We start from the raw sequence: 15,513 nt of genomic DNA, 5'->3' as shown, positions 1-15,513 counted from the left end.
AGCTTTGGTATAAACCCCATGGTTCTTGAAGTGACCCCAGCATCCTCTAGGACATACGAGAAAATAGGATTTTAATACCTACCGGTAAATCCTTTTCTCTTAGTCCGTAGAGGATGCTGGGCGCCCGTCCCAGTGCGTACTGTATCTGCAGTTGTTACTTGTGGTTACACACATGTTGTGTTACGTTTATAGTCAGCCTGTTGCTGATGTTGTTCATGCCATTGACCTGCGTTGTGTTAAATGCCATGTTGTACGGCGTGCTTGAGGTGTGAGCTGGTATGTATCTAACCTTAGTTTAACAATAAATCCTTTTCCTCGAAATGTCCGTCTCCCTGGGCACAGTTCCTATAACTGGAGTCTGTAGGAGGGGCATAGAGGGAGGAGCCAGTTCACACCCCTTTGAAAGTCTTAAAGTGCCCATGTCTCCCGTCTATACCCCATGGTTCTTGAAGTGACCCCAGCATCCTCTACGGACTAAGAGAAAAGGATTTACCGGTAGGTATTAAAATCCTATTTTTAAAATTAGGTTAAATTAGTTGTCCGATGGTTAAACGGTCTTGCTTTGTAACTTCTGGGCACAAAACTAAATTGTACACCTTGTTTCAAAAATTGTAAGTAACTATTAAATGTGGAGAACACATACTGTATTTTCACTATCCTAGAATTACGAACATCTAACCATCTAACATTTCATCGCTATCATTCAAGCGTGCATGAAACAGGTACTAAGCCCTCATTTTGAATTATAAAAGGCATTTTCAAAGCAATATGCCCATAACTTTAGTCAGTATCTTCTTCTTTTTTTCAATAAACAGTTTTATTGGTTTTACAGTATGAAAAGACAATAGAATACAATATGGGGTATTAGAGACAAATGAATCAAATAAAGAAAAGATGTAACAGCATACAGTATGTGAAAAGTATAGGATCACAAGATATATGATGGCATAAGAGATAAGGGAATATAATATGTCCATTATAAGGAACATGACCTACACACATACATCATAGAAAAAGAAAATGACATCATAATCAATCAAATCTCAAATATCCATACTCACAGACAGAAAAAATAGTAACAATAGGGGAGAGTGGGGAGAGGAAATAGGGGAGGGTGGGTAACAAGACAAACATAGTGTGGTAGACTGAACGAATTTCACCATGACGAATAGCAGTTTCGCTTATATTGACCACAGCCTAATAATTCCATAAAATATATCAAGATAATCGATGGAGGTGATACCAAGAGGTAGACTCAAAGACCGACTGGATTTGATCTTGAGTAGTCACGGGGAGTGTAGTAATATACAATTCCCATTTTTGGTAGAAACAAAGTACTCCTTTCTCAACATCTGGGAATGCGGACTGACGTTCATAATAGATAAGATTAATTAGCCTCATCTGGACATCATGAAGAAATGGGGGGTTGGGGGGGGGGGGTGGCTACTGTCAATATAACATTAAGCAAGGGAATACTCTTAGTATTCTGGGCCCCCAAATTCCAATGAGTATAATTAAGCAAAAGACAGGCTATAGGGTGTTTAACCAGTGGAAGAGAAAAGGTTCTATTTACAAGCATCAAAACCTTATCCTTTAAAACGTCTGATCTTGCCGCATTCCTAGAGATTATGGAAGAAAGTGGCATTAAGAGCTTTGCACTTTGGACAATTGCCTGTTTCCTCAGGTACCATATGTTTTCTTTGCGACTGCGATATATACGCCCTATTGACAATCTTCATACGGACCTCTTACAAATCAGTGGAGGGTGAAGATTTAATATAAGTTTCCCAACGACCTAACCAAACTGTGTGGGACTGCACAGCTGGAATATCAGAAAACCAACCAGACAGGGTATGTTTACACGCCTGATCAGCCGTAGGTGTGAGTAAATAAGGATACAAAAATCTAAATTTGTACGGGATATGTGTAATTAAAGACATGACTTCTAATATGGGGTCAGGGTGTGTAGAAGAGGAAACAATAAATCGTTCCAATTGAGCAAAGCGTCTTACTTGTAAGTACATAAAAAAAAAAATTGTTAGAGATATCAAAGGTATGTCATAGATACTCAAAAGGGCGAATCACTCCTCCCGGGTCAAAAACATCTCTAATGGAAGACAATCCTTTCTCTTTCCAACTTAAATAAGAACGATTTTCCAGACCAGGTAGAAAACAAGGTTTACCCCAGAATGCAGTATAAGGAGAGCCAGTGAAATTCCTTTCTAACCGTTTATTGATAAAACTAAATATTTTCAGTAGCTCCATAGTGGAAGTAGTTTTTTGGAAGTGTGGAGCGAGGCACTAGGGGAGTAAGGGGAGAACAATGCAGCTTCAAGTTCATAGTTAGTAAAGGTGGACCTCTGGAGAACCACTCGGAAATGTATCTGAAGAGAGCTGCCTGTGAGAAAGTTGAAGGGTCAGGAAACACAAAGACTTCAGCCGATCTAGGCAAAATTAATTTAGAATATGCTATTCGAGGTTTTTTTGCCACGCCAGATAAAAGAAGAAAAGCTAGAATGAATAGACTGAGTATCATTTTTAGAGAGAGAGAAAGGGAGCATTTGTAACACACAGGAGAGCTTTGGAAAGAGAACACTCTTTACCACCGCTATCCTACCGGAAGGAGATTAAGGCAATTCCATCCAATTTAATAAATTTCTCAATTGATCGTAATATAGGCGTAAAATTCACTGAATAAAGGGAATGTAAACTAGGTGGTATAAAGATGCCAAGATATTTCAAGGGGGAGCGGCAAATAGAAAAACAGGACATAGCTGGATGTGAGGTAAAATAGGAAACATCAGAGGACAGGAGTAACAATTTAGATTTTTAATAATTAACTTTAAAACCGTAAAAAGAAGAAAATGGTCAGGGTGGGAAAGAAAAAGAAGCATGTCGTCAGCAAAGAGGCCGAGCTTAACTTCCTGCTTGCCAACAAAAATACCTTTAAAGAGTGGGGACGCTCGCAGAGCAATTGCCAACGGTTCAAGGGCTAATGCGAAGAGAAGGGGAGAAAGAGGACAGCCCTGCCTAGTTCCTCGCAAAATAGAAAAGGAGAGGAGAGTTAACTATTAGAGAAAATTTTGGAACTAGAGCCAGAATAGAGATGACGCAGAATGGAAATTAAGTCCTCCGGGGCCCCGAATCTATGCAGGGAGTCAAAAAGATGATCCCAAGATATAAGATCAAATGCTTTTTCAGCATCTAGTGATAAAATAGCATTATGATTCGGTGCCCCTGACGCCTCCAGCCACTGCATTACAGAAAGTACCTTTCTGACATTAACCACTGAGTGATGGCCTAGTATAAAGCCAGAATGGTCTTCCTGGACAATGATCGGAAGAATAAGTTTGAGTCTCTCTGATAGAATTTTTGTGTATAATTTGTAATCAGTGTTAAGCAGTGGGATAGGTCTATAAGACTCGGGTAGCTCAGGGTCTATACCGAACTTATGTAAAACTTTCAGGAGAGCCAAATTGAAATAGAGGGTTGGGGCTGTGCCAGAAGCAGCATTATTATGTTTAAAAGCTAACCATGAAGCCTCTAAGACATTTCTAAATGTAAGAGATTGTGATAGGTAAGAAGGGAATCTCCACTGCTTATAGGGGCCTTTATCTACAGAAAGAGCAATCTTCACAATCTTCAACACAATGCGTGGTCTGACATGCATATTGGCTCAATATGAGACCCCAAAATGCGTGGGGAAAAGAATGTCTGATGCCAGAATATAGTCAATTCTCAAGAGCGTTCCATGGGCAGCTGACAAACATGTAAAATCACGTTCCAGAGAATGAGAGGCCCTCCAGGTGTCAGCTAAATGAAGTTGTCTAGACAAATAAGGTATACCTATTTTAGGGGGCGAGATTTCTGAGAGGTATGGGATGATCTATCCATAAGTGGAGAGGAGACAAGATTAAAATCACCTCCTAAAATAACAGGTAAAGTACCAAAAGAGTACAATGAGGTAACAATATTTAAGAAAAAAGATCTAGAAATGGTATAAGGGGCGTTTATGTTGCACAGGATGCATCAAAATTGACCTATTGTGGCGTCAGCAATAATATAACGTCCCTGCGTATCAATTACAGTCGAATGAGCCACAGCAGACAATGATTTTCTGACTAGAATCACAACTCTCCTAGCCTTGGACGAGTAGGGTGCAGAAGCCAATACCTTCCATTGCAGGGCATTCAGTTTATCAACTTCAGGAGGTAGGAGATGGGTTTCTTGTAGGTAGGCCACATCAATATGTGGCCTATGAAGATACTGCATATAAATACTTTTTTTATGCTTAGCTGGGGAATGAACCCTCCGACATTAAGGGAGCCTAAAATTAAGCTAGTCATGGAGCTTTAAAGAGAGACATGAATAGAAACTGCATGACAAATAATAATTGTTGAGGCAGTGACACATCGCAAATAAGCAATCTGAAATACAAGACACATGAAGGGAAGAAGAGGGAGGAAAGGAAGAACACGAAAGAACAACATAATAAGAAAGTAGTATCCGCTAGCGGAGTACAGTCTCATTTCCACATGGTAACCTATGACAACCAGTAAAATGTATACTACAGCAACCAACGGTTACGCAGTATGCCTGTATGAGAAAGCAAAAAAGAAAGGAGGGTACTCTCAGTCATGAAAATAATAAACTTGAAAAAACATAGGGGAGGAGGAGCAAGCCACAGAGCCATATACATTTGTGAAAATAGTAAAAGGAGCTTGTTAATAAAATGGGAGAATGTACAAAACACTACAGCATAAATCACAACAACTTTCACAATGCAGTGTAAATATCATTAGGGTTGATAGTGCATCAGAAAATATTCATATGTAAAGGCATTACAATAATCAGGAGGATACAACCTGTCAGCGACATATCCAGGTACTCAATCCGCAGGGAATGTATAGCAAAAAGTCACTGGAAGGTGGCTTAGTCAAGTCCGTAGCAAGAGGTACCATGCATATAATGCAAAGGAGAAAAAAGAAGAACATATCCAGAAAATTAAAAAAGTGCAGCAGCAAAGTAGGTAGGCCAGGAGGTACAGTTTCACATACCCCTTCATTGACTGGAGATTGGCAACCAGCTTCTTCATCTAATTCCAGTAAATAAATAGCTTTCAGCATCGGCAACAGAAGTAAAATCTTTAAACCCTGTATTGTGAAATAGGTGTAAGCGTGCCGGGAATAATAGAGCAAACTTTTTACTGTCTTTCACTAAACAGGAGCATAAAGGAGAAAATTCCCTGCGAGCTCTCATCACTTCTGACAAATAGTCCTGGAAGATAAAAAAGCAGGAGCCTTTCCAACGAAGATCCTTTTGACGCCTAGATGCAGTCCAGAGTGTTTCCTTGTGAACATAATTGAGACATTTAAAGATGATTACCCGCAGCCTGTTGTAAGTGGTAGATCGCGGCGGACCCAGGCGGTGAGCCCGCTCAATTACAAGTCCTTCACAGGCATCTTGCACTTTCAATAATTCCGGAAGTGAGGACTGCAGGAGGGCAAATAAATCAGGGCCTTTCACGGTTTCAGGTTTACCCGCTATGCGCAGATTACATCTCCGCAATCTATTTTCAAGATCATCTACCATCGTGATTAGCTGATAGTGGGATTTCTGCAGGGCCTCATTGCGTGTTTTAAGTTCCGCCACGCCTTGGAAATTCTCCCCTAAGTGTTGTTCATGTACACTCACAGACTTGGAAAGTTGCTTGAGCTGCGACTTCATATCACGGACAGCCTGCTGCAACAGTGCTGAGTAAGCAGCCATAATAGGTTCCATCACATCCTGCACTGCCCTAACCACATCTGAATAAGTGACAGGGCCATCCCTAGCAGACTGAGTGTCATCAGAACGGTGACTGGGAAGCAATGGGGTTAGAAGCGCTGCAACGGCAGTGTCCTCAGTATAGTCTCCTGCATCTGAGCTGGGAGCAGCGGCCATCTTGAAATCCTAGGGCCGGCATGCAGACCTCGATTGCAGCATTTTGGGGAGGCATGAGAGCAGACAAAAACATGTCCATGTAAGGCACCAAAGGTTACCCTGCGTGAGGATACCAGAATCGCCCCTATGCTGTGAGAGTTGGCGGCACTGTGGGCTCTGATAGCCAAGGGCGCAGGAGAGCAGATGGGAGCAGCGTCTCCTCACATGGGCGCTGGAACCAGAAGAATAGTCAGTATCTTTAATTGCATGGGCAGATACCCATTACATAAGATTATTAACTCCTTGGGGGTAATTTCATTCAGCGCAAGTTTGTTAAGCTCTGGGGATCAGTGCCCAGAGCTACTCAACTACCCGTGCTGTGTAAAGTCGAGAGATGCAGTTTACCTCAGCTAATGCCCGGGGCTTAATCATGGTAAACTGCACTTTCCGACTTAACTGCCAGGCACAATGATGGTACTGTTTATATGTGTGTACTAGTCTGTGGTGTACACAAGGTGATAAATAGTAGACACCAGTGAAAAAAAACTGTTGGAGCACACCAGCCAGACAGACGTAACCAGAAGCTTTGGTTTATTGCACAAATAATGTACAGCCATACCCACAGATACCCATACAGTATGGATAGCGGAAATGGAGTGCAGCATACAGCTGACTAGTTGGTCATGTACTGTTTGTTTATAGGCACTTGCAGCAGGATATAGCCCCCCACGGAGCTAAGTGGTACCCGGCCACGTGCCACTGTGGTGCTCAAACACAGTGACAAGTAGGCATTTGCAGACTAAGTATCAGCGGTCATCTTGGTAAAGGAAGATTATTCAGTTATGCAGCGACATGGCGGAAAACGCAGTAGCGCACTCCATATTCCAACAGTCAAGAGGTACTAGTTAGCACATATTTCTGCTCACACCTCTTGAGGATGCAAGCAGAAATCTTGTCCCAAGAGGGCATTGATTAGCTCTAGGCACTCATCCCCGGAGCTTAACAAACTTGCGCAGAATTGAATTCCCCACTTTATTATTATTACCAGTTAATTATATAGTGCACACATATTCCGCAGAGCTTTACAGAGAATATTTAGCAGTTCACATCAGTCCCTGCCACAGTGAAGCTAACAATCTATATTCCCTACCACATGTACATGCACACATATTTATGCTAGGGTTGATTTTGTTGGGAGCCAATTAACCTACCAGTATATTTTTGGTTTGTGGGAGGAAACCGGAGTACCCGGAGGAAACCAACACAAGTATGGAGAGAATATACAAACTCCACACAGTTAGGACCATGGTGGGAATCTAACCCATAACCTCAGTGCTGTGAGGCAGAAATGCTAACCATTACACCTTCTGTACTGCCGTATTTTGCCCATGCCAAGTTTCATGAAATAGTTAAAATAGGATGCCAGAAAATCAGGTTGATCATTGAGTTTATATGAATATAGAAACAAGCATAAAAATCAACCTGCTGCACCTACAGTATATTAAACCATAACATAAAGGATTTGATACTACCATCATTGCGGTCAATGCAGCTGCTGTGGACCAGTATTCCACTTCCCTCTTTGGTTTCACGCTTGGTACAAGCATGAGGAACATACAGTATGTGCTGTTTCTCTATTTTATTTTTATTTTAATTAGGTTATTTAGACTGCCCAATGATACCCAGTATACAGTATAGCTCTCACAACGGTATACAGTACAGTCTATATGCTAGTATGCTCAGACACAAATATACTGTACACTATTCCCCAAAACAGTATATACCCTGTAGTACTACTATAGGGCCTGGAGCCTCTATTTCTCGCATTTGATATCTCATTTTCTGACAGTTTTAACCATAGGTGCTGGAACAAGGGGTAGCAAGGGGTAGATTGCCCTCTCCCAAAATAAAAATGTAAGATCCGCCAGTCAATGTACTGGGTCGTGGGGCGCAGTGCGGCCATCATCAACAGTTAATACGGACAGTGTCAGGATGGAGATAATATCCTTTTCAGCTCTTCCCTCCCTACAGGAGTTCTACAGCAGATATCAAATATATCTGCTGCGCTTTCTCTTTCCCATCACAATAGCAATGGCATTGACTACTGTAGTCTACAGGCTACATATCGCACATTTTACCGGGAGAGGCATTGTCTGGATTCCTACCCGGTAAGAGCCATTGGTGCATGCCCTGCTATTATCGGCATTCCCCATACTGTCCTCTAAGCTGTTCTTTACATAAATGTGTGTGTATGGATAGATAGATAGATAGATAGATAGATAGATAGATAGATAGATAGATAGATAGATAGATAGAATAGCTCTGTCATCAGGTAGGTGATGTGGCAGGTAAGCCCAGCTTGTCTTGAGGGGGCGACATTCAGCGATTTAGGGGTGCCAAAATGAAATAATATCTTGCCCACCCCAACAAAAAGGATTCTGGTGCCCAATCTGTATACTAAATCTATATTAAAGACATTTGGTAGTTATACTAAGACAAGCTATATTTTAAAAAACTTTAAAAAAAAAACTAGAACAGATACCATGACTTTAGAAAATACTTTGACAAAAATACATTTCCTCTCTTTATTTCTGGTTACAACACTCTTTCAACACGTCAATGGGTAGCGAAGATTCCCTGCCTCGTGTGTCTGCTTATGCTTACTGCAAATTGTGATAGCAAATTGAGTGGTGCTTCTAAGAAAGAAAAAAAGTGTTTGCAAGAAGAAAATGTACGCAGAACAAACATGAAGCTTCATTTTTGATAAACAAAAACAAGAACAGTTGGCAAGATCAAATAAAGCTCTTATCGCTTCATCCCCATTTTAATTTCATTCAACCTCATCCACTTTTTTGTAGAAGTTCATGGGGGGCAAAATACAGTCTTTGCCCACCAAACAGAAATCATGGGGGGGGGGGGGGGGGGGGCGCGGTTCCTACGCCCCTGTCATACAATGCCAATATACAGCTTCTACTATCTTAGGATACATGGCCAAGTGCAATAGACCATATTTGACCAATATACAGCGTGTTTCAGTGCAGTAAATAGCAGGTGCTAGTGTACAAGATATTATTGTATTAAACTGTATTCATCTGTGCCATTTATACAGCATGGTACATTGAAGTAAACCAGTGGTTCTCAAACTCTGCCCCCAGGACCCCAAACAGTTTGTGCATTCCAGGGCTCTTCACAGAATCACAACTGAAACAATTAGGTCTATCTGTGTTTTTTTTTTCTAAATATGTCAGTGAGTAATCAGTGCATCTGTGCACCTGCTAGGTTACCTGGAAAATGTGAACTGTTTGGGTTCCTGAGGACCGAGTTTGAGAATTACTGCAATAGACCATAGTTTCTATATTATACTCCCACGGGTGTACCAGACAAAGTCAAGGGATACCAATTAGCTGCTATCTGTGCACACTGCCAATTCAGTTAACAGGGTTTACACTGCGTGTTAAACCCAGAGAGAGAGAGTTTTTCCTGGCAGCCTTTGAAAATATTTCAATGAAGTGTGACTCAGCAAACATTATTTAGTGGTGCTTCCAATAAATCTATACACTTTAGGGGTTCTGAGCAGAGCTGGATTGAGGACCATCTTGCAGGGCCGTCTTATTGTATGGGCTCAATGGGCAGTTTCCCAAGGGCCCCAGGAGTATAAGGGCCCTAGTCTGATGTGGGTCACCTTTTTCCAGAGATACCACATTTTTGAAAGTCGGCCCTGGGGAACAGGAGATATCAAACTTCAAAACAGTGGTCCCCCATCTGAGCCTGTTAATTGCTCTTCCAGCGAGATATCTCGGGTTCTGTCTGACTTAGTTTTTTTGAGGGTATACACCAAAAGCTGTGACTCTCCCCTTTTGGTGGACACTGGCAACTTGCCTCTACTGTGCCCAGAACCAGAGATATCAGCCTTCCATCAGCTGGTCCCTGCTCAAGCTCCACACACCTGGTATGCAGTTTTATATTTATGTTGGTGGATTGATCTGGCTCCTGATCTCTGATCCCCAAGTCCCCAATACCTCCTGAAAGGTGTGACTCTCTAGTTTTTATCCCAAGAAACTTGAGATATCTGCAGTCAAGTAAGCTGCCCTCCCACTGGAAAATGATGAATATTAAGCCCACTCCACTATCCACCCCTCCCCTGCTACCCTGGAAGTCATGTACTGGGGACCCTTAATTCAGCCCAATGCTTCCTTCTACATTTTAGTGTTCTCCCCTCTGCCCCATCTCCCTCCATCTGTGCAGTATAGGAGGTATTAGCAAAAACTATTGCTTCAGGTCCTACATGCTGAGCGGAAGATAGAACACCCCCTACAACCCGCAGGACATTAAAGCTGCCACCAATGGCACCCCCACCCTTGCCGCTGGGGGAGGGGTAGGGGCCCCAGTACATTGCTTTGCCCAGGGGCCTACACTGCTGTTAAAATGGCCCTGCCATCTTATCCTGAAAATGATCAAAGGCCTGTTATGAGAGGAGCTGTGACCATTGGTCTGTGTGGTCACGTCCATGTGGTTGTGCATACCCCTGCACTATCAGTCCTTTATCTTCCTAATTATGTAAAAGTAGAAAAATTGAATAATGTTCTAAGGAAAATAGAAGTACAGTTTTTATATTAATTTATGACAGTACATGCAGTTGGCTGTTCATCATGAATGCTGCTATGATCAGAGCTGGATTAAAGGGGGGCAGGGATCATGTCACCCCAGACCCCCCTCACTCAGGGGGCCCTTAGCCATTGATTACAGCTGCAGTGCACTGCAGAGCTGGACAGGAGGCTTCAAGCTGTTGAAAAAGAGAAAAAAAGGATGGAAGATGGAATTGAAGCAGGGGGTGGGGCTACACAGCAATATACAGTCAGTGCCAGCGGCATGGGTGAGAGAGAAGACAGTAGAGGAGAAGATGCTTCAGTAACAGGCAGCATACCCTGTAAGGTGAGAGGGTGGAAATTTATTGTCTGTCTGTAAGTGTATGACTGTAAGTATATGTATTTGTATATATGTGTGCCTGTACGTATGTATATAAGTGTGATTATACAGTATGTATTGTATGTATGTATGTATGTATGTGTGTCTCTGAATGTATTTATGTGTATGACTATGTAGAGTAGGTGTCGGGAACCTGCGGCCCTTCAACTCTTGTTGAACTACAGATCCCAGCATGCCCTGCAACAATTTTAGCATGGCGAAATAGCAAAACCGTTGCAGGGCATGCTGGTATGTGTAGTTCAACAACTGCTGGAGGGCCAAAGGTTCCACACCCCTGATGTACAGTATGTACTTGTGTGTGTGACTATATATGTTGTATAAGTGTGTGACTGCATGTATATGTAAAAGTGTGTGACTGCATGTATGTATTTATTTATTAGTGTGTGACTGTATGTGTACATGCATACCCTCCAACTGTACCTTTTTGGCAGGTACAGTACCTTTTTTTATGGTCTGTACCGATTTTTGATTCTCCAAACTTCCATTGAGAGTATAGGAAAGGGGGCATGGCCACGCCCCCTTTACCCGTGGCCACACACCCTTTTCTAATTTGTGCTGATTCTTATGTGCAAAATGTTGGAGGGCATGGTATATGTGTGGGACTATGTATGTTTGTGTGTGTATAAGTGTGTGACTGTATGTTTGTGTAAAAGTATATGACTGTATGTGTGTATATAGGTGACTTCATACAGTATGTGTGTGACTATGTATGATGCATATGTGTATGACTATGCATGTTTGTGTGTGTATACAGGTTGAGTATCCCATATCCAAATATTCTGAAATACGAAATATTCCGAAATACGGACTTTTTTGAGTGAGAGTGAGATAGTGAAATCTTTGTTTTCTTATGGCTCAATGTACACAAACTTTGTTTAATACACAAAGTTATTTAAAATACTGTATTAAATGACCTTCAGACTGTGTGTATAAGGTGTATATGAAACCTAAATGAATTGTGTGAATGTACACACACTTTGTTTAATGCACAAAGTTATTAAAAATATTGGCTAAAAGTACCTTCAGGCTGTGTGTATAAGGTGTATATGAAATATAAATGCATTCTGTGCTTAGATTTAGGTCCCATCACCATGATATCTCATTATGGTATGCAATTATTCCAAAATACGGAAAAATCCCATATCCAAAATACCTCTGGTCCCAAGCATTTTGGATAAGGGATACTCAACCTGTATAAGTGTGACTGTATATGTGTGTACATGTGTTACTATATGTGTATACAGTATGTGTGTGACTATGTATGATGTATTCCTCCCAACCACCCCCATTTTGGTGGACCTTTCCTGCATTTCGAGGGGGGATGGTGTCTCCTGCTTTGTGAGGCTGAGGAAGATATCTCCTCCTCCCCCCCCCTCAGTGACATGCACCCATGTGTGGCTTGTGCACGAGAATCCGGATCCCCGTGGCCCAAATGATGAAATTTGGAGGCGCCCATGCTTAAGTGCCCCAAGCCCCCAAACCCTTAATCCAGCTCTGCACATGTTTATGGACCTATTTTAATGTGGGGATTTGGAGCTGTAGTCTCATCTGTCCCATTGTTAATCATGCCTTGATTCTTGGTAAATATTTCTTTTCATAAAGGTGTCTGTGATTCAAAAAGGTTGATTCAAAGAAGCATACAGTATGCCTCAGTGTCATCATATCGTGCGACCCAGTGCAACTAAACGGTATAAAATAATCAACTATTGTCTGTACAGTTTGCCCCCCTATTATAGTATACATTGTGCCACACAAACCAGACTTTAGCTATGCACTGCCTCAAGCTACCGCAGCTCTATAGTTCCTAGAAACCAATAAAAACCTGCACTGTGACTGGTCAACACAACAGGCTGCAGCCTATTACAGTACATTTTAGAATTATATAAAGAAATACTGAGGGTCAGGAAATTTGTATTAAGTGCATGTACAGATAATTTCCAAGGTTTGGCATACTCATAGTCATGTGGATGAGGCAGATACTGTACATGCAGATGTGTAGTTTTCATTCCAACATAATACACTTGGCCTGTAATATCCACTGTAACAAATGCTTGAATACTACCATAACTACCATCAGTAACTGAAGTTAAATACACTTGACTTATACCCATCACTACAATTGCTTACATAAATTATACACAATCTGTAATCTGAATTAAGAGTTTTTTAGTATCAAAAGAATAACAGAAAAAAACTTTCAGCATAGGAAAGTACTAACATTATTAGAACTGCCTATAACTGATTTTGTATAAGTTCGATCCTATACTATAAATTTATATTTCTCTCGGTATATCACAGGTTACAATATCTTCAGCTATAGGACTCGGTTACACTTTTTATTTTTTCGTTGCAATATATTGTCCAATCTATACAAATGACAGATCACGAGGACACGTGTAGACACTTTCATAAACATACAGCACAGAATACAATAAGATTTTTCAGGTGTTCTTAACAGTTCCTGAGGTCAGGCCCCCTCCTGCACACTAATCCAGTCCCATTGTTTTCATAATTAGGCAATTTGGCCATGGGTGACCCTGTATCCAAATAAAGGGCAAAACAAAATCACACGTTGTCATATTACTATGTAAAGGAACACAGACAATTTCAACCTTACTATATATAAAACTATTTGTTTAGAACAGAACCTGATCCAGAGTTTGGGATCCTGCAGCTTGAATCTAAACCACATGTAAGTGTGTTTAATAAGCAACCAGCAAGCCTCAGTGGGAATAAGCACTTACTTCAGGCTCAGCGAGGGGATGTGCGGCACCGCAGCAAGGACACTGAAGAAGAAAGAAGCCCACACAAGGTTGACCAGAGCTCTAGCATACATACTTGATCCAGTTAGAAGAGTTTGTGCAGACTATACACAGCACTTGCAGCTCTCCCCTATAACACAGCTCACACTGGAACTCCAGTGTTCTAAGCTGGCCAAAACCGGCTCACAAGCTATCCTGCACAGTGCCTGTGATTAGCTGCCTGCAAGGATTTGGGCAGCTCTCTAGGAGGGACTGTAGTGCCAAAACCTAAAGTTGCAGTCTAGTCAGTCATGTAATTAGAAACAGTTGGAAATCCAGATGTTTTATTTTGACACACAAAGTATCCTGTCCAGACATTTTCCCTTGAACAGACTACATCATTCTTGAAATACCTGTAGAAAGCATTTTACATTAAAACACTTATTTCACATGTGACATTACTTGCATGTAAATATAGTACTGTTTCAGAAACAGATACACACATTTTTGCATTAGAGAACAGAAAATCCCAAATACTTTTTAACAAGAAAAAAAGAAATTCCAAGTTTCAGAACTCATCTACAGTATATAAATAAGCCGTGTGTGTCGTGTCTACTGTATAGAGAGAAGGGATCATCTGGTGACCAGTGCAAGCAGCGAATTAACCCTGTCAGTTGGAGCACAATATAATATTGCAGTGCCTGAATGCTTTAGCATTTATCGGATTGCATAATAGAATTCTGTATTGTGCAGTTTTCTACTATTTTAATACAAACTGGAAAGCATTCTAAGTTCTGTTTGAAGTACTGTACACCTTGGTAATAATAAGGCAGTGCACACTGATTGTTTCACTCTCACAGCTGCACTCTTCATAATAATCCCTCCAAAAATGTAAACTTTGAAAAAATAAGAATTTACTTACCGATAATTCTATTTCTCGTAGTCCGTAGTGGATGCTGGGGACTCCGTCAGGACCATGGGGATTAGCGGCTCCGCAGGAGACAGGGCACAAAAATAAAAGCTTTAGGACTAGGTGGTGTGCACTGGCTCCTCCCCCTATGACCCTCCTCCAAGCCTCAGTTAGGATACTGTGCCCGGACGAGCGTACACAATAAGGAAGGATTTTGAATCCCGGGTAAGACTCATACCAGCCACACCAATCACACTGTACAACTTGTGATCTGAACCCAGTTAACAGCATGATAACAGAGGAGCCTCTGAAAAGATGGCTCACAACAATAATAACCCGATTTTTGTAACAATAACTATGTACAAGTATTGCAGACAATCCGCACTTGGGATGGGCGCCCAGCATCCACTACGGACTACGAGAAATAGAATTATCGGTAAGTAAATTCTTATTTTCTCTGACGTCCTAAGTGGATGCTGGGGACTCCGTCAGGACCATGGGGATTATACCAAAGCTCCCAAACGGGCGGGAGAGTGCGGATGACTCTGCAGCACCGAATGAGAGAACTCCAGGTCCTCCTCAGCCAGGGTATCAAATTTGTAGAATTTTGCAAACGTGTTTGCCCCTGACCAAGTAGCAGCTCGGCAAAGTTGTAAAGCCGAGACCCCTCGGGCAGCCGCCCAAGATGAGCCCACCTTCCTTGTGGAATGGGCATTTACAGATTTTGGCTGTGGCAGGCCTGCCACAGAATGTGCAAGCTGAATTGTACTACAAATCCAACGAGCAATCGTCTGCTTAGAAGCAGGAGCACCCAGCTTGTTGGGTGCATACAGGATAAACAGCGAGTCAGTTTTCCTGACTCCAGCCGTCCTGGAAACATATGTTTTCAGGGCCCTGACAACGTCTAGCAACTTGGAGTCCTCCAAGTCCCTAGTAGCCGCAGGCACCCCAATA

The 15,513-nt window shown here is 41.8% G+C and overlaps 1 protein-coding gene across 2 annotated transcripts in view; it reads right to left on the bottom strand.

Annotated features, from left to right (window-relative positions):
- The window catches only part of ITGBL1 (integrin subunit beta like 1), an 821,186-nt gene extending 807,294 nt beyond the window's left edge, over nt 1-13,892 (bottom strand). Inside the window, exon 1 of one of the 2 annotated variants that reach the window (XM_063953248.1) lies at nt 13,653-13,892. In XM_063953248.1, coding sequence (XP_063809318.1) covers nt 13,653-13,744 — 92 coding nt within the window. In that variant the 5' untranslated portion in view covers nt 13,745-13,892. The remainder of the gene's footprint in view (nt 1-13,652) is intronic. The other variant, XM_063953247.1, reaches the window with a different exon arrangement.
- Nucleotides 13,893-15,513: the final 1,621 nt, after the last annotated feature.

This window comes from Pseudophryne corroboree, chromosome 2 (genome assembly GCF_028390025.1).
Source record: "Pseudophryne corroboree isolate aPseCor3 chromosome 2, aPseCor3.hap2, whole genome shotgun sequence".
Lineage (NCBI taxonomy): Eukaryota > Metazoa > Chordata > Amphibia > Anura > Myobatrachidae > Pseudophryne > Pseudophryne corroboree.
The sequence above is the reverse complement of the archived record's forward strand: the minus strand, read 5'-3'. Positions and strand labels throughout refer to the sequence as shown.